We start from the raw sequence: 20,258 nt of genomic DNA on the forward strand, positions 1-20,258 counted from the left end.
CTGCTCAACATTTGTTTTGTTCTGAATTTATGGTATATTCAGCATTTGAATTCTTTTGACAGCCACGTGGAGATCATTAAAATTAATCGTTTTGAAGAAATAAATTTAAAATAAGCCTTTTAAAGAGGGCCATCCTTAATAACCCACTGAAAAAAGAAGTAACAGTGAATGAGATTTAAAGGTTAAAAAAGCAGTATCACTGTGGTCCATACACGGCATGGGTAACAATGATCACTTACGCCATTCTCCTTTCTTCGATGTTCACCCGGAACTTTTACACCATTTCTTTTTAAACTTGGATCCTGAGACCTTGGTCCGCTCACTAAGCACAAAATTCAGAAAGCAGGCATTAACACTAGAGTTGACAGATATTTTAAGTCCCAGTTCATTTCTCAGTTCTGTTGTTAATGCTCTCTGATATTTTAAGTTCAAAATATACTTAAAATGCTTTCTAGTAGCAATGAAGTTATTAAGGTCTCGTAATTCAGCCTGTTCTGGAAAACCTTACTTGGAACGGTGAATAAATAGTCAGCACTAGAAAATGTCACATGCTAACCATTCCCATGCGTCAGATACCACAGGAGGCAAAGTTAAGAAAATAAATGTACTTCTGATTACGGGTCATTCACACCGTTTGCTTAAGTGGCTCCTCCCAGTTCTCTATTTAGTTACTCAGCAGTGAAATTGGGAATAGTTTCATTGAAAGAAATAGAAGTGAAAATTAAATGAACCCATCCTTGTACTCGTTAAAGAGTTTGTACCTTACACGGGAAGGAAGCAACTGAAAACAGAACAAGTGGCATTTCGAACATTTGGTCATTTTGCGGTAATTCCGAAGTATTATCAAGTACTTGCCCATTTATTTAAGTAAAAAAATTTCAATTTTCTTAGCTTGGGAAAGTACTAATTGGAAAACACTGTGCATTCTGCTTTTTTGGCTAAAAAGAATTTTTCAAGCCCAAATATATGGGTCTCTCAGTACCACTTAAAGCATCATGAAGGGAAAACAGTCTTAAACTGATAAATTGTAAGGAACGATATCAAAGAGAATTTCTTAAATATGTGAAATTAAGCTTCGACCTGTACTTCCCAGAAGTTAGAAAATTTATTAAATTATCTCCCAAGAGGTTTTAGATTAAAATTTCTTTTGAATCAAATCTCTATTGTACCTGCCTGGAAGCTTAGCACAAATTTCCAGTAAATAAATATGTCTATCCTCAGGGCCACGTACCACGCTTATATCTAACTCCAATGAGTTAGCTTTACTTTTAAATACTGTTCAATTCTCTGACAAAATAGCTCAGGTAACCTGTGACAATATTTCTATAGAAGAAAAAAAAAAATCTATCATTTAGGAATAACTGCTTTCTTTGCTGCCTCAAAGAAAGAGCACTCCACCAGTTTCTTTCTCCTTGGCATGTTCAGTTACATAATCAGAGTAAAAAGCAAGAGCTTTCAAATTAATGTCATATACATTCTGGGTCACAGGTCCTAGTTAAACTGGAAAAAGAATACAGTAACAGTCTCCTAATCTGTAATCTAGAAGTCTACACCACAAAGGCTGACACTGAACAGCAATCCTGTTTTATCCCAGTTTAGACACTATGTGGCACTGGTGTTTTGCGACAATGTGAAAACAGCGTCCTTATCTTCAGATTATATTTCTCACATTACAGACACACTGAAACTGCGTACTGCACTACTGAGAGGCTGTTTAATAATTTACCCGGTACGACAGAGAAAGATATTTGAACTAGCAGATGAACGGGGAAAGTTCATCTAATTTACTAAAAGAAGATGTACGCAGTAATGTAAATAAAGAACAAAATAAAAATAAGATGCAGATGCCAACTTAAAACCACAAAAAAGAAGGCTGCTTTAGGGAAAAAAAAAAAAAAAATGCATGCTTATTTAAAATAAAATTACAGACACCAGACATTGAAAGGCCTGTGAGCCAGCCGGGCTGAGGTGACTCAGGTTCCACTCCTGGCTCTGCCTCTAGGGACGTGGGCTCTGACAAGTCATTTAACCCCTGAGTATCAGCCTTTCTCATCTGTGTAGTAAGAGGCCAGACTAAGTCAATTCTGGGGTCCCCCACGGTCTGAATGTCTAATTGCTGGGTACCATGTGGACATTTGTACTAAAGGAATAAAACTGAGATTCTGTGACATCTAATAATTAGCCTCTGTTACCGACAGTCTTACTCCCAAGAATTATATATACTGAAGTCACAAACCTCCCATTTTAAAAGTTCCAACATTTTTAGAAACACCTAGTAATCCTGCTCCGACCAGCGGCTTCCCACTGAGAACAAAGCTTCCCCACAGATCTCAGACCTGAAACTGCCTGTTCTCCCACGTCCTATGAGACCTCCAGGGTCACAGGGATGGCTGTGTCCCGATGTCTAGGGCTGCTTTCAGCCCACTATTCCTCCACCTTCACGTATTACCTTCTACCCTCTCCTCACTGTCATCTATAAACTCTGGTCACAACCCTCAGTCACCGCAGATGTGACCACCTGACACCCTGTTCTCCCCACTCCAAGTCCTGCCTTCATTCTGGATGACCTCACCATCCAAAAGCTCACCTCTCAGATCCGTGGCTTCCTGCCTCCTCTCTAATTCAGGATCATTTCATGGCCCGGTGCAGGACCACGTCACCTGGAAGTGCTCTACCCCTGAAATCTTAAATTCAGACTTTCTACTTTTTGACCACAATTTCCTCTCACTGCACCTGTGCATGAATCTGAGACTTGCGGTTTCCTAGCGCTGGTCTGCTCTGGCCCTGCAGCCCCTCTGCCTTCACTTCGTCCCCACCCAGCTTAGACGCCATCTCACCAACATCCTCTTCTTCCCTGTCCCACTGACTCCACTGAACTGGTCTGGCCAAGCCCCAACCTTGGGTCAATCCAACCATCTCCTCTTACAACCTTCTGGGCTGCAGAGCATCACTGGGGAAAAACCACCCATGGTCTCCTGGTCTCTAGTCTCAACTGGCCTCCAGGGGACCCTGGTCCCCTAGCAGCACTCTCTCCTGTTCTCCACCATGGCTCCAACCATCACTTTCAGATGGCTGTGCCTCCTATCTCAGAGAAAACAAATGTTCTCAGATGAGAAGCCCCTCCCACTGCTCCCATAGGGAGCACACATTTACCTGCCTCTGCAAAGTTTCCCTTCCACCCAATTAAAATGGAAGACAGAATAAAGATGCAGACTTAGAGAATGGACTTGAGGACACGGCGGGGGGGCAGGGAAGGGGAAGCTGGGACGAAGTGAGAGAGTGGCATGGACATATACACACTACCAAATGTAAAATAGATGGCTAGTGGGAAGCAGCTGCATAGCACAGGGAGATCAGCTCAGTGCTTTGTGACCACCTAGAGGGGTGGGATAGGGAGGATGGGAGGGAGACGCAAGAGGGAGGAGATATGGGGATATATGTATATGTATAGCTGATTCACTTTGTTATAAAGCAGAAACTAACACACCATTGCAGAGCAGTTATACTCCAATAAAGATGTTAAAAATAAATTTTAAAAATAAAAAATAAATAAAATAAATAAATAAATAATGGAAGAGAGACCCTTCCCCCCCACCACCTCCCACTGGCTGACTTGCCCATCGAGCATTCCCTCCTTCTTGTATTTCAACCCGCTGCTCTACTGACTCTTTCCTTCCCCCCCACATTAAAAACTGTCATCAAACTTTTCCCATCTTCCAAGAAAACAGAACAAACAGAACCACATCCCTTTCTCCCCAGCCCCCCGTCAGGGCTTAGAAGAGCCGTCTATCCTCGCTGTTCCCACTTCCTTACCTCTCACTTACCCCCCAAATTACCTGGCTCCTGATCACATGCTACACCCGAGCATGAAATAAAACTTCAGATCTTTGTTATGACTGATAGGATGCTACCTACCAACGTCCCTGCCAGGGGGGCGTTCATGGCGAAGGAAGAACCGAACTTCACTCCTCTGACTTCCAAACCGTTGCAGGACACCAAACATTCGCTCACTATCGGCAACTGCACGTTCTAAAAGAAACGCATAAATGAGGTATAAATCATGTTATCTGCAGGTAAAAAGAAAGACGAACATATCATTTACTGTCTATCCTTCATGCAAATTATGCACTATGAATGCAGAAGTTACTTAGCATCCTAGATCTTTTTTTTTTTTAAAAGAACCCTTAGGAAATGAAGCATCACCAACTTTCCACACATATAATCAGGGTCAAACGTGGGTGGAGTACAGGGGGGAGGACTGGATCCGGGCCGCTAGCAGGAGCTCAGGAGTCTAATTCAGGGGCCCCTCACTAGCCACAGGCAGGCTGGGAAGCTCTGCGGGTTCCAAAGCTCCTGTCATCTATTCCATAGGACAGTCTCTTAGGTCCCTTCTAACTCTAATGGTTCTATGATTCTCTAAGTGTACAAATGAAACATTAAAAACAGCTTTCTATATCATGTAGTCTTACTGTCTATTGGTTTTTATTTTTTAATTACAATTTTATAAACTACGTTAAAAAAAAAAATCAGACACATGCATTTCCAAACAAAAGTCTCTTTACTGCCCTGAAAATATGCTTCTTCGGCCCTTCTTCCAGTGAGACTGCCAGTTGTCAAAACTTTTCTAGAGACAAAAAGAAGGGCATAGCTAAATACCCTAATAAATGGGAACTTTAGGACAAACCAGATATCTTAAGCTTCCCTCAAAAAATCTTCCAATCTTAAGGGATCTGGATATTAAAACCGAATATACTGACTGAGGATGCAACTGTTTAAAACCAAAGAACTTCAGTAACACTGATATAATTTTTAATATAAGAAAGTTGAAACAGCCTAAGAAAACTAAATGCACTTGTCAGTAATCAAAGACACTATCTGAGTACCTTAAATAAACAACACGGGCAGAGAACGGAGCAGCCAAGGGTTCAGCAGCCAATTCTGTGAACCCCTGAACTTAATCTGCTCGGTTGCAACGAAGTACAGCTCTGGTTCTTGACGTACTGAGTTGACACAGATACCCCTCTCCTCTAAACCGGGGAAATTCTAACTAAGACCCCCCCCCCCCGCCAAAAGGAAACACCCATAGCTGAGTAGACACCCTCCCAAAAGAAATCCTCAGCAGACCCTCCACCTCCTCACAAAAAAAACAAAACCACACACACACACACACACACACACACACACACACACACACACACACACACACTTTATTTCAAAAGAAGTGAAATCCCCAGGTTCCAGAAGCAAAGAGGGAATTCAAAGGAAGTGAAGTAACTCCAGTCCACGCTGGGTTGGACCGTCTTACAAGGTCTAGGAGCTAAGGTCCTGATGGCCTATGACAACAAAAAATCAGGCTTAGGCCAGCACACGCTGAAATACACTTCAAAGAGTCTCAAAGCCGCCTATTCACCCCATGCTCTGACCACACCAATCTCCTTGTCCTGGCATCCGTGCCTATGTGACTTTGAACAAGCCATTCTTAGCATTGAGAACTGTCCGCAGCACCCTTTTCTCCTTCTGCAGATGAGCACATCCATCTATTCCTGCAGTCATCGCACGGTATGATAAAGGTCTGCGGACTCCTGCTTTTACTTGAAGGCAGGACACTTTCATCTCTCTATTCCTCACAATCAAGCACAGTTCCTAGTACATTATAGGAATCCAAGAAATGTTCTCTTAGCAAACAAATGAGTGTGGAGTAAGGAAATGGAGATGGCAGATAAAAGCTACATATTTTAAAAGACTGTCAGTTAAAGGAAATGGGAAACTTGAGAAGCTAACGAAGTGGAAGCAACAAATTTACTATTTTTATTTTTTTAATTTTATTTATTCATTTATTTATTTTTGGCTGCGCTGGGTCTTTGTTGCTGTGCACGGGCTTTCTCGAGTTGCAGCGAGCGAGGTCTACTCTTCATTGCGGTGCGCAGGCTTCTCATTGTGGTGGCTTCTCTTGTTGCGAAGCACAGGCTCTAGGCACGTGGGCTTCAGTTGTTGTGGCACACGGGCTCAGTAGTTGTGGCTCATGGGCTCTAGAGTGCTGGCTCAGTAATTGTGGCGCACGGGCTTAGCTGCTCCGTGGCATGTGGGATCTTCCCGGACCAGGGCTCAAACCCGTGTCCCCTGCACTGGCAGGTGGATTCTTAACCACTGTGCCACCAGGGAAGTCCAAATGTACTATTTTTAAAATGGGGCACCTTGAACAATTTACAGCAAAAAAGGAGGAGTTGAAAACATAACAGCTATTACTTGCTGAGAGCTAACATTAAATGTTATGCTAACAGGGGCTCTGCTAAACCCCCTTCAAATGTCAGCTCCTGGGATCCTCACACAATCCTATGCAATAGATTCAATTATTATCCCAATTCTGCAGGGAAAACACTTGAGGACTACCGAGATTAAGTACCTTGGTCTGAAGTTATAAAGCTGGTAAATGAAAGAGACAGGATTTTGATACCTAAGACCTTGATCTTAATCACACCATACAAACAACCCTCAAATGAATTATGAATTCACTGTAAGCAATCAAAAGCCCCAAAGGATTTTTCATGGAACATTTCAAGGTAATTCTAAAACATATCTGAAAAAGAAAATACACAAGAATACTACAGGATAACAATGAAATAAGCATTTGCCTTACAATACCATACCTTTCATAAAACTACAGTAATTAAAACTATTTGGTCCTATCATAAAACTAGAAGAAAACAATAAAAGTAACTGACTAAAGCTTATAGAAACATAACTTCATATGAGATATAACAAGAATTCAAAGTGACATTTCACATCAGTAAGGAAAAAAACAGATGTTCAATAAGACACTTAAAAAAAATTTGTGGGGGACTTCACTGGTGGTGCAGTGGATAAGACTCCGCACTCCCAACACAGGGGGCCCGGGTTTAATACCTGGTCAGAGAACTAGATCCCACATGCATGCCGCAACTAAGAATTCACGTGGCACAACTAAGGAGCTGGCAAGCCACAACTAAGGAGCCGACATGCTGCAACTAAGGAGTCCACCTGCTGCAACTAAGATCGGCGCAACCAAATAAATAAATAAATAAATAAATAATTTTTTAAAAATTCACGGGATTTCCCTGGTGGCGCAGTGGTTAAGAATCCACCTGCCAATGCAGGGGACATGGGTTCGAGCCCTGGTCCGGGAAGATCTCACATGCCACGGAGCAACTGTGCGCCACAGTTGTGACACTGTGCGCCACAACTAAGCCTGTGCTCTAGAGCCTGCGAGCCACAACTACTGAGCCTGTGTGCCACAACTACTGAAGCCCACGTGCCTAGAGCCCATGCTCCACAAGAGAAGCCACCGCAACAAGAAGCCCGCGCACCGCAATGAAGAGTAGCCCCCGCTCACCGCAACTAGAGAAAGCCTGAGCGCAGCAACGAAGACACAACACAGCCATAAATAAATAAATAAATAAATTTATTAAAATAAATGAAAGAATTCCAGCAATAATCAAAAACAAGGAGACTATGCCAGGCTCCCAGAAAAAAAAAAAGTTTCAACTCAGAGAGTGAGCCTTGGCAAAGAGAAAGAACACTTCTTACTCTAAGAAAATCAGCCAGAAGGGTAGGCACACATTCAGACAAACCTGAGGTAAGTACAGAGGCAGGAAACTGAGGAAGCTCACAATGCATGGTTTCAATCATCTCGGGAAAGTAATTTGCAGAATGCAAGGAGGCCACCAGAGCAACTAGAGGCTCATTTATTCATTCAGTAAATATTTATGGAGCACTCCCTCTGAGCTGGGGTGCAGCAAGGAACAAGACAAGCAGGTCTCTGCTCTTAGGGAGTTTACATTCTTGTGCGTGTGTGTGAGGCTACGGGGATTAAAGAGGCAATAAACTAATAAACACACACAAGAAAACAGACAGACACATCTCACGCAGAGGATCAAATCAGGATGGAATTGTGTAACAGAGAACCTCATGCCTGCTTTCGTAGGAAGCTCGGGAGAAGCATCTCTGAGGAGGCAGTGTTTTAGCTGCAATCCAAATGGCCAGAAGGAACCAGCAATGACAAAATCTGGAGGGAGAGCAACAGAGAAAGTGGGAACAGCTGGTGCCACTGGCTCTAAGGCGGGAAAGAGCGTCGTTTATCCAGGAATATAAAAAAGCTGCAGGAGGCAGGCAAGGAGGAAAATGGTACCAGATGACATCAAAGAACTCACAATCTCAGATCAAGACGTTGGATTTTATTCTAAGTAGAAGAGAAAGCCATCAAAGAGTTTAAACAGGAAAGTCGAACTATCAGATTTTTATTGAAAAAGGATCACTTGGGTTTCTTTATGGGAATGGTCTAATCTAGCTCCTATGTGAAGTAAGCAATTCGGGGAGAGTGCAGAAGACCTTCCTGAACACCCAGCTGTAGGGAAGTCAACGGAGGATGAATAAGAGGACTCGCCTGGCAAGCAGTGGGCGCTCGGCTGGAGTCACATACCGTGAACGGTGTGAATGCAATGAACACAGTGGGAAACTTGTGCTGGGACAATGCACCCCCAGGGGAGAAAAAGGAAACAGTGGGAGCTCACCCAGGCTGCACAGAAACAAAGCAGAAATCATGAAAAATTATTCCCGCATCTACAAACTCCTAAGGGGCCAAAAAGAAACCAGGCTGTCCCATTTCAGGGCTCCAAAGAACTAAGTAAGGGGGTTGATGTCAAGGCTTAAAACAATGCCTATGTCTCCTGCCACCACAGTAACTCAACACCGAAGAGCTTTCCCGAAAAACCTACAAAACCTCAGAGAGGGCAAAACAATCAGGACGCCTCAAATTCCTAACTAAGTGCAGCTTAAGCATACAAGAAACACTTGTGAGCACTATACATTTTACCGTAACACCCCAGAAGCTTCCACGCTGTGTATCAGCTGCCTATCTTTTGACCTTTTATACTGTAGTGCCTACGGTGTCTTGCAGAAAACGAAAACGGCGAAAAGACTTTGTAGGTCGCAACGGAACTGGACTGAGAACACTATCTCTGATGGGCATCCTATTCTGCAGTTTCTCCGCGGATACACGCATGCGGCACACAGCGCCTCATCTAAAACCGATGATAATGAAAGATGGCACGACCAAAGCAGGCATACCGGAGCCGCACCACACTTCAGCCAGGTGGCAATCGCTCTCGCCAGGTTCCTTGCAGAGATCCACCACATCTCTGCAGACGGTTTCCGGAGTAACTGGGACTTCCGTGAAGTGCTGCTCGTTGTTGCTGAGGTACACGGTGAGAAACATCTGGAAACAAAAGGAGAAACGCAACAGTTATCAGTACTGTCTACACGGGTGCTGGTCACTTTCTACTCACCTTGGATTCCTTTCCCCAGATGGTCTCAGTCGAAGTGCAAATGCACAACAGGACCGTCTGGCTGTTCCCTGGCCTGAGGAAGGGAGGGACCTGGAGCTCGGCTGATGGACACCAGCCCGCCCCCCTCTCCTGGCAGCGCCTGCAGAGCCCTTGGGGATCCCCGGAGCACAGTCAAATCAGTGCACACAAAAGGTCATATTAAATTTTCCTCTGGGAATTCCCTGGCAGTCAAGTGGTTAAGACTACATGCTTCCAATGCAGGGGACGTGGGTTCAATGCCTGGTCAGGGATCCCACATGCCGTGTGGTACGGCCAAAAAAAAATCTTCCTCTGACATTTTATTCATGCTATTTGTTTACCAAATACTTACGTAGTTCTTAGTATGATGTGCCAGACCCATACTACAAATAGATCTTCTTATCAATCCTGTGAAGATGATCAGGGGATGATGATCTCACACACACACACACACACACACACACACACACACACACACACACACATTTATGCAAAGCCTCTTTTGGGAAGGATACACAAGAACAAAACGTGTTGCTTCTGAGGGTGGAGATGTCTTTTTTTATAAAAAAGAAAAGATGCAGTATCTACTTCTACTGGGAGAAAGACTGCTATTGAGTTTTATTTATTTATTTATTTATTTATTTATTTATTTATTTATTTTGGGGTCTTCGGTGCTGTGCACGGGCTTTCTCTAGTTGCGGTGAGTGGGGGCTACTCTTAGTTGTGGTGCACGGGCTTCTCATTGTGGTGGCTTCTCTTGTTGTGGAGCATGGGCTCTAGGCGCACGGGCTTCAGTAGTTGCGGCACGTGGGCTCAGTAGTTGTGCCTTGCGGGCTCTAGAGCTCAGGCTCAGTAGTTGTGGCACACGGGCTTAGTTGCTCCGTGGCATGTGGGATCTTCCCAGGCCCAGGGCTCAAACCCGTGTCCCCTGCATTGGCAGGCAGATTCTTAACCAGTGCGCCACCAGGGAAGCCCAATACTGCATCTTAAAGACACTGCTACTAAAGAATTCAAGTTTTAAAAAAATAAATAAAAATGCATGACAATTAAAAAAAGGAAGACAAGTTTTCATACTTATTAAATAACCAAAAAAAAAACCCAAACAAAAAAACCATTGTTAATTCCCAGTACTGAAGAAACTGAGTGAATCAACAAACAAATTGATGGCGGCAACGCAAGGCAATGCACGTCGGCCCGCTCCCATGCTCGTTCACTGAGTGAGGACCTAGGCCGGGAAGGTTAGCGTGTATCAGGATAAAACAAAGCAATAAACAAACAAAAAAAAAGCGTAATCCCACTGTGAGAATTTGTCCTGTGAAAATAATTCTAATCAAAGAGAATACAAAGCCTGTGAAACATGAACTGGATGGGCCATTATACATTCTGTAAAAATAATTAATGAGACTATGCCAAACACTGGGGGAAACTGGGGTTTTAAGGCTCTGACAAAGCAGAATGAGTAGGATCTGCACGGTGATCACACTGACACAAGGACATCACACGACAGCTGCAGCACCTGCCAACAGTCAACCACACAGCTTCCCATGCAGCTTAAACCTCTCTGCCCATTACCCCAGAAGTCAGACAGACGCATTAGGCTCTTCTTTTCTTGGGGGGGGGGGGGGGGTGGGGAAGGGGGGAAGGAGGGGGAAGGCAGTGCCTCATGGAAACTATGATGGAAACTGGCTAAAACAGCAGACTGGGTGCCTCAAGGATCCGGTCCAAGTAAGGGGAGAAGACGACATGCACAAGAGAAGACGGCCCACTGGGTCAGCGGGCTCAGCCCCCGGGGGCTTCCCACCTCCTCCCTGCACTAAAACCATGATTTCTTAAGGTAAGCCAAGCCTCCACTTCCTGCAACCAAAACTCTTTAACTCACATAAACATGTGTAACATAGAAAGTAACCCCCAAAACTAGAAAACACGAGAAGGGTACTCATTACAGCTAGAGGGTAACCCAGAAAAAAAAGTTTAAGTGGATAATGTTGAAACAGTAAAATATATAAAAACAAAACTAGAATTTGCCGGGATGAGCTCAGAAGCTTTCACGCTGCTATCAGGTTCTTCACATTCTGATAAACTGTGCTACATAAAGATAGACACATAGTTCTAGGCCTCAAGTCAGTCAACACTTTCAAACTGTTACACAAAATGAACACAGGTTTCCACCCGGCTGCTGCTCTGGATACATACACGGTGTATTTAACGAGAGAGATAAATAATTTACACTTGAGTATTAAACTGTGCTCCTCCTCAGTATTCCCTACCCACACCAATACTTTCTTTGAAGTTCAACACTTCAAACACAGTAACTGTTTTCTTTGTAAATATGAGACCTAGAGACATTTATTAAATTACAGAAATATTTAATACACAGTATATATACGAAACATACTGTATCAACAAATAAAAGGCTATTACATAAGACAACAGCACCTTACCTCATACACTTCATCTTCTTAGAGCCCTTTCACACACATTATCTCAGAAACTTACATCAACCCTCAAATAAGCAGAGCAGATATTACTTTCTCTTTATAAATGAAGCAAAAGACTCATTTATAAATGAGTCTTTAAACTGGCTACTAAAATGAGAGGGTCACGGAGCAATTCTGTTCTTCTTTATCCATCCTCTACTCTTTAAGCTGTTCCTTACGGCAAAAAAATATTTTATAGCAGAAGAATATTAGGGAAATGCCTATTTAACCACAGTAACCAAACTTGAATAGAGACCTGGTCTTTTACTTTCTAGAAAACAACAGCTTCATTTATTTAAAAGTACAATTACAGGGAATTCCCTGGCGGTCCAGTGGTTAGGACTCCGAGCTTTCACTACCAAGGGTGCGGGTTCAATCCCCGGCCGGGGAACTGAGATCCTTAAGTTATACGGTGCGGCCAAAAAATTTTAAAAAAAGTACGATTACAAATAAGAATGATGAGAAATGTGTTCTAAGATTACTTTTCCCCCAAAATCCACAGGATTAACACTGGTATGAATGGTGAGTACATGAGGGGACCCTATTCCTGCTGTCACCCATGAAGACAGCTCTGTGGTGACTTTTTCTAGCTATGCTGAGCGCTTGGAGGTGGGCCAGCAATGTGACCTGCTACTGACTCCCAGGTGGGAGATCTGGGTTCTAACCCCAGACTTGTTAATAATTATTAGGAAAGTAATGTCACCTCTCTGAATCTCAGCCTCCTTGTCTTCAAAATAAGAGTCCTAAGTTCCCTAAGAGCTGCCATTTAGTTCGGGTGTTTACTGGGGGTCACAGTAAGAGCCAACATCTTCACAACAGTCTACAAGCTAGAAGTCAGCAATTCAGTCACGAAATGAGGACCTAAATAAAGGCAGTGGTAAGGAGGACAGAGGAAAGAAGGATAGATTCAACAGAAAGACAGGATCTGGTGACTAAATGGGGGCAGGGGGTGAGCAGCACATAGGGGTGGGGCAGGAAGGGGAGGAGAGAGGAGGGAGGGAGTTTTGCTTGCGTGAGCCGACCTGGGATCTGCCCACTCCAACACCTGTCCCCACCCCCTCTCCAGTCCTCACCTCCTTCTAACCCTCTCTCCCCTCTGCTCCGCCAGCATCCTCCTTGCTGTCCACCCCCTAGAGCCTGTGCACTGGCTGCTCCTGTCTGCAAGGTTGTTGGGTCGAAACCTCCTCGGAGCTCCCGGGGTCGAATGTGAAACTGGCCCCAGGCGCGGAGGGCAGGGAGAGACCGAAGGAAAAGGCAGCCCACTCCGGACTGGCGGGTGGCCACTCAGTAAGCAAGGTAGCTTGCTTCTGAGACTTGTCTCGGGGCTGCAGAACCCATGGATCCCTGCCCCACCCCCGACCAGAATGTTAAAACTTTATGGAGGGGACTTCCCCGGTGGCGCAGTGGCTAAGAATCCGCCTACCAATGCAGGGGACAGGGGTTCGAGCCCTGGTCCGGGAAGATCCCACATGCCGGGGAGCAACTAAGCCCCGTGCGCGACAACTACTGAGCCTACGCTCTAGAGCCCGCGAGCCACAACTACTGAGCCCGTGAGCCACAACTACTGAAGCTCACACGCCTAGAGCCCGTGCTCCGCAACAAGAGAAGCCACCGCAATGAGAAGCCTGCGCACCACAACGAAGAGTAGCCCCCGCTCGCCGCAACTAGAGAAAGCCCGTGAGCAGCAACGAAGACCCAGTGCAGCCAAAAATAAATAAATAAATTAAAAAAAAAAAAAGCTTATGGAGAGGCTTTAACTGGGTCCAGTCTCCAGGCTGCGTCCTTGGGCAGCTTCAGGCTCGGGGGAAGGCAGGCGGAGCGCACATTCCAAGGACAGGAAAGCGGGTGCATGGCCTCCAAGCCGGGGTCCAGCTTGCAAGTCAAACCTGCGGTCACGCCTTCTTGATGACCTTCCCCGACAAACGTTCTTCCCGGTGTGCCAGCACGGCCTGCCCCCTCATCTCCCCGGGTCTTTATACTCCAACACTGCCTGCCCAGAGAGGCCTTCCCTGGCCATCCTGCCTAAAATCCCACCACCGTGCTCACACGTGCACACACGCGTGCGCACACACGCGCTTCTCCGCGGTCTCTCCTTGGCACAGTGATCATCATACCATATATTATAGTTATTTCACTTGCTTTTAATATCTGTCTTCCCTGCTAGAACATAAGCTCCACGAAGTCCAGGGTTTTTTCTGTTCCATACAATATCCTCAGCACCTTGATCTGTGCCTGGTCTGTGACGAGCACACAATAAGTATGTGTTTATGAATGAATACGTCCAGTAGCTGTTACTGCACTTGACAGATTCACCTCTGATTTATTTTCAGAGTAAGTGTTCCCTCAGGTATTGACAGATGGTAGAGCAGATAGTATAAAGCACAGCTACACGCACTGACAGAAATTAGTTTCCTCTCCTCATTTCTTCAAGCTTACATCATGCTACGTCCTCCTACTTCTGTTTCAACATTCTTTTCATTCATGAAAGATACATAGGCCATCTATTTTTGTTTTTTTCTTTTTGCCACACCGCCCAGCTTGTGGGATTTTAGTTCCCCAACCAGGGATCAAACACGGGGCCTCGGCAGTGAGAGCACTGAGCCCTAACCACTGGACCACCAGGGAATTCCCTATACGCCATCTATTTTGTGGTTTAAGTTCTAATGTAGAAATCATCCTTACTAAATAGTTACTACAGCACAAAATTCAAGAGAGAGAGAGCACGCTGTGTGGGGAGGACACAGCCAGCCCAGAGGAATAAATACCCCAACCTGGCTCCCTCCTTCTTATATCATCCATCCTACCACTCCCCACTGGACAAACCCAACTAGAAGTCGGACGGCAAGGGAGGCCATTCATGTGGTTTATAGAAGTCAACCTCCTGAGGCATAAAGCAGGGTAGAGACAGGCCAGCAAAAGCTGGTCCTCCTCTCCATGCTCAAACTCAATTACTTCAACCTCTATGTGGTTAGAGAGGGCCCTTGAGCCACAATCTAAACAGAATGAGAACACAAGATATAGGAAAAGAATATCCCAAGCAGAGGGAAGAGCAAATGTATAGGCCCTGAGGAGGAATCAAGTTTGTCACATTTGTGGAAGAGGAAGGTCACTGTAGAGAGAGCAAGAGGAAAGGATTATAAGAGATCAATTCAAAGAGGTCAGATGATGCCAGACCTTAGAGGCCACTGGTCCTCAAGATGTGGTGCGTGCGGACAGAGGGTCTTTAACTATGGATGGCTAGGTCCCACCTTCAGAGTTTCTGATTCAGTAGGTCTAGGATGGGGACTGAGACGCTGCATTTCTAACGAGCTGCCGACACTGCTGCTCTGGAAACCACAAGCTCAAGAGCCACTGTTCAAAGGCCAGAGCAAGGAATTTGGATTTTAACCTAAGAGACCATTGGAGGCAAATCATTAGAGACAAAAAGCAGATTAGTGGTTGCCAGGGCTGGGGGAGTGCCTGCTCAGAGGTACAGGGCTTCTTTTTGGGGGGATGAGAATGCTCTGGAATTAGTGGTGATGGTTGTACCATCTTGTAAACACACCAAAAACCACTGAATTGGATACTTCAGAATGGTGGTACGTAAATCCTATCTCAATTTTAAAAAAAAAAAGAAGTCATTGGAGGATTCTGAACAGGGTATTGAAGTCATTTTTATGTCATTTTTTAAAAAATCACTCTGGCTACTATATGAATAGACTACAGGGGGACAGGCATGGAAGACCAATTAAGAGGAAATGTAGCACATAAAATGAGATATAATGGTAGCACAGACTGCAGGTAACAGCAAAGGTAGTGAAAAATGGCTGGATTGGGGTTATATTTTGAAGCAGAGCCAGCAAGACTTGCTTAATGGACAGAATATGGGATGTGAGCGTAGAGAGAAATTAAGAGTGAACGTGGATCTGGTGTCTAAGCAACGGAGTTAAGAGTAGTGTGACTTACTGAGCTGAGGAAGGAGGAACAGGCTGGGGAAGGGCCCACAAGTCAGGGGTCTCGTCCAGAAGTCCCACAGAGAACAAGGATCCAGCAAAGGACTGGGAAAGATCCATCCATAAAAAAACAGAAAGAAACCCAAAGGAGTGTGGAGTACCAGAGACCAAGTGAAGACAGTGTTTCAGATGAAGCGCAGAGATCTCAGAAATGAGGGCTGAGGACTGGTCCCCAGCGCGGCAAGATGGAGGCTGCTGGGCGCCTTGACCAGCGCTGTCTGAGGAATGAGGTTGAAGGCCTGGTTGAGACAGGCTGAGAGCCTGAGGGAAGGGTGCAGAGACTCAGAACAGAAAGACGGAAAAAATGGAGCCGCAGATGGAAGAAGACACAGTAAAAGGGGTGCTTTGTTTCTTCTTTATTTCAACATGGAGTTTTTACAGGACGCTTTAACGGATGGAATGATCCAGTCAAGAGAGGAAATGATGTTGATGATGCTGAATCTGTATCTCTAGCCACTGCCTGCTCTCTAGACTGCCCAGCGGTGATCTGCGTCCAGAGAACCCACAAACACTTCATGCTAGGCTTGGCCAAAGCAGCACAGTCCCATTCTCACTTATTTTCTTTGTTGTAGTGATTATTTTACTTTTTAAGTTACAAAGATAGTTTATCTTTATTTTGAAGATTTCTTAACTGGACACCACAGCACGGTGACAACGATAGAGCTGGAAGAGGTGGCTTTGAGCCATGACAGTATGACAGTTCATGTGCAGCTGAGAGCAAGTGTCTTCCCATCCACACCAGAGAAGGGGTGGGGGAGAGGGACCACCCACCGGGTCCAGCTGCTCCTGATGGCCATAATACCTATAATTGCTACACCTCCCCCTAGAAAATTCTGATTAGAACAAAAAGGCATCACACCATTTGAAATTAACCTTTAAAACTCATTTCACCCATCTTTAAATTTATAGACTTTAAGTATGTCCCCAAGTTTTAAAGGTTAAATATCACTTGCATTTATATATCACTTATAATTTTAAATCTTTTAATTATAATCTGCCCACAATTATGGGCTTTACTGATAATTTGTAACTATTTCAAATTTTATAGAGGAAGTGAAACAGGCATTTTCTCAATAAGTATCAATTCTCTTCTTCTTTACTTGGAAAAGGAGCAAAAAAGAAAAAAGATATGGTTGTCAAGTGGCGGGGTGGGGGGAGGGATGGACTGGGAGTTTGGGGTTAGTAGATGCAAACGATTACACTGAGAATGGATAAACAACAAGGTCCTAATGTACAGCACAGGGAACTATATTCAGTACCCTATGATAAGCCATAATGGAAAAGAATATTAAAAAAAAATAAAAGAAGAATGTAAAGAAAAAAGAAAAGAGGGTCAAAACAGAGGGCTGGTTAAACTAACCTATCATGTTAACCTGAGAAAAAGTAGGCACACATGCTCTTTATATTGCTACTTTCCTTTCATCTTTGTTTCATAAGTGTACTGTGCTACAAAAGATAAAAGAATTCTTCAAAATGTAATTTAATTACCTAAAAAATAAAACAAAATCAAGATGAAGCTGTTTTTATTTCATTTTGATGAAGCAGTTTTATCAGCATGTTGAAAACTTACTAAAGAAAGAAATTTTAGCCTATTCTATCAACTAAGTCCTTCTGAAAACAATTGTGGCCAAGAATTCATGATCTTTAATGATAAAAAATAAAACTGCTAAATCTTAGAAGTTTTCAGCATCTGATACCAAAACATTTTAGAAGGAAAAAGCACAAAGAGCAAAACTTTCAAAAATGTGTCAGTTATGTATTGTTTTATTAGAAAACAGTATTCACCATATCTTACTATACAAATGGAAAAATATAGTATGTGCATACATACATGTAATACATGGCAAAAAAAAAAAAAAAAAAAAGCCTGGAATTAAATTCACCAAATTAACAGTAGTTATGCCTTGGTGATAAGATTATGAAATAAATTTGGGGGAGCTTATCTATGCTTAAGTTTTCTAGAATGATTAAACATCACTTGGATAATAAAATTGATTTTGTAAGGAATCAATAATGAAATTAGTAAGATAAACATAAAGTACCATTTTTATTCCCTGGGTCCTTGCTATGAGATATGTAAGGCAAATATCTGTCTGACAATGCCTTTCTAGGGTTACCATACTGCCTTAACTTTAGCCGGGGACTAAAAATAAACAATCAAGAAATATATCTTAAATGCCCATTAGAATGGAATATTATTCAGCCATAAAAGGAATGAAGTATTGATGCATACTACACATAGATGAACTTTGAGAACATTATGCTAAGTGACAGAAGCCAGACACAAAAAGAAACATCCAGAATATTCAAATCCATAGGGACAAAAACTAGATTAATGTTTAGCAGCGGCTGTGGGGAGGCGGAATAGGGAGTGACTCTGGAGGATGGAGTTTCTCTCTGGGGTGATGAAAATGTTCTGGAATTAGTGGTGATAACCTTGTGAATATACTTTAAAAAAAAACCCTACTGAATTATATACTCTGTAGGGTGAATTTTATGGTATGTGAATTATATCACAATTAAAAATGCCTACTACATACTTACTATGTGAGAAATATAAAAATCTCTTAAAAGAAATAAAATTTACTCATGAAAAGATTAGAGAACAATTTAGTACCGAATTACATGAGTGAGGCTGTAGGTAAAACGGAAATTCAGAAAGGAGAAAGATGAATGTGATCTGAGGTAGACTGAGATTTCAAAAAAGAGGCATAAATTAATGGAAAGCATAAAGAAATAACAGAAAAACAATAATCTATAGTAACCTTACTTCCAAAATGCCATCTTTTCCTAGAGGCATAAATTAATGGAAAGCATAAAGAAATAACAGAAAAACAATAATCTATAGTAACCTTACTTCCAAAATGCCATCTTTTCCTGACACTTTAGATTTTTTAAAACACCATATTCTCAAGAAAATAGAGATGACTTCCTTAGCTTCTTTCCCATATGGAAGCAAGGAAAATGGAGTTCCCTAGAGTTAAATCCCCTGGGAGGCTGCCGTGAGAAACCCGGTTATTCTCACTGACTCACAACTGTGTTCCTGGGAACTTGTGACGTAAATTAATTTCATCATAAAGAGTGCAGCAATAATCAGATCAAAACAACACATGAGCCTTTACAGCTGTACCTGCGGCTATGAGGACAATAAATTGCTGGGGCATCTGAAAATGCTCATGACGTCTAGCTTGGATGGAACAGAGGAGATGGCTTTTCTTCCCTTAAAAGCTGGTCAGCCCTTCTCAGTGACATACAGACATAAACTGTTAACTTCTTTCCAACTTGTAAATCAAGAACTTCATTTTTTTTATAGTATGAGCCACAAAGAGAATAGATTACCCAATAAACAACAAGAGTCAAATCTAGAGTATACTTAAGAGCAGAGGCTAAAACAGACAGATCACACAGGGCAATACAAATGGTAAAACTTGGGGGTGGGAGGATAAATTAAATTAAAACAACAAGGTGTCACTTACAACTATTAAATTAGTCTTCTATTAAAAGATAACATCTAACAGGGATGAGGTTGTGGGAAAGTGATTCATTCAAAGACATAATGATGGTACTAAAAATTGTTAAAAATCGCGTTTGGAAAGTAAAATGAATCATGTATCAAAAACCATAAATTTATGTATACCTCATGAATTATCCCTAGAGAAATAAATAAAATGAATGAAAACTCTAAATGCCTGAAGATTTTCACTACAGTGCTAGATCAATAAACAGCAAGATAGAAAACTAAATATCCAGTAAGTTAAGCATGGAAAAGTAAGTTAAAATACAACTGCTGGAAGGACTAAGACCCAGCTACCAACTACTGTAAGCATAGTGTCAGAAAAATGGTAAGATAAAGTTATAAAACAGTAATATTAAGTTGTAGATTGTAACCATTTAAAACATCTGGGGACTTCCCTGGTGGCGCAGTGGTTAAGAATCCGCCTGCCAATGCAGGGGACACGGGTTCAAGCCCTGGTCCGGGAAGATCCCACATGCGGCGAAGCAACTATGCCCGTGCGCCACAACTACTGAGCCTGCGCTGTAAAGCCCGCGAGCCACAACTACTGAAGCCCGCGCGCCTACAGCCTGTGCTCCGCAACAAGAGAAGCCACCGCAATGAGAAGCCCGCGCACTGCAACGAAGAGTAGCCCCCACTCGCCACAACTAGAGAAGGCCCGCGCACAGCAACAAAGACCAAACACAGCCAAAAATAAATTTAAAAAAAAAAAAAAAAGTCTAAAACATATGGACATAGGAACTGACTGGTATGGAATACATAAGTGAAATCCGTGGTATTAGGAGATCGGGTATAGATGTCACTTTAAATTTGTTTAAATCTCAATGTTAATATATTTTTACAATAATTTACAATTTAAAGGTACACGTAACACAATACAAACTGTGATAAAAGAATGTGAAAATATTTCAGTATAAACAGTAAATGTGGTTCGATT

At 43.0% G+C, this 20,258-nt stretch overlaps 1 protein-coding gene across 2 annotated transcripts in view; it reads right to left on the reverse strand.

Moving 5' to 3' along the window:
• The window catches only part of TP53BP2 (tumor protein p53 binding protein 2), a 62,122-nt gene that overhangs the window by 26,905 nt on the left and 14,959 nt on the right, over positions 1–20,258 (reverse strand). Inside the window, exons 2-4 of one of the 2 annotated variants that reach the window (XM_082389796.1) lie at positions 9,103–9,250; positions 3,916–4,029; positions 240–322 (exon numbers count right to left, since the gene is read on the reverse strand). In XM_082389796.1, the coding sequence (XP_082245922.1) occupies positions 240–322; positions 3,916–4,029; positions 9,103–9,250 (345 nt within the window). The remainder of the gene's footprint in view (positions 1–239; positions 323–3,915; positions 4,030–9,102; positions 9,251–20,258) is intronic. The other variant, XM_082389797.1, reaches the window with a different exon arrangement.

This window comes from Balaenoptera borealis (genome assembly GCF_965194805.1).
Source record: "Balaenoptera borealis genome assembly, chromosome: 1".
Taxonomy (NCBI): Eukaryota; Metazoa; Chordata; class Mammalia; order Artiodactyla; family Balaenopteridae; genus Balaenoptera; species Balaenoptera borealis.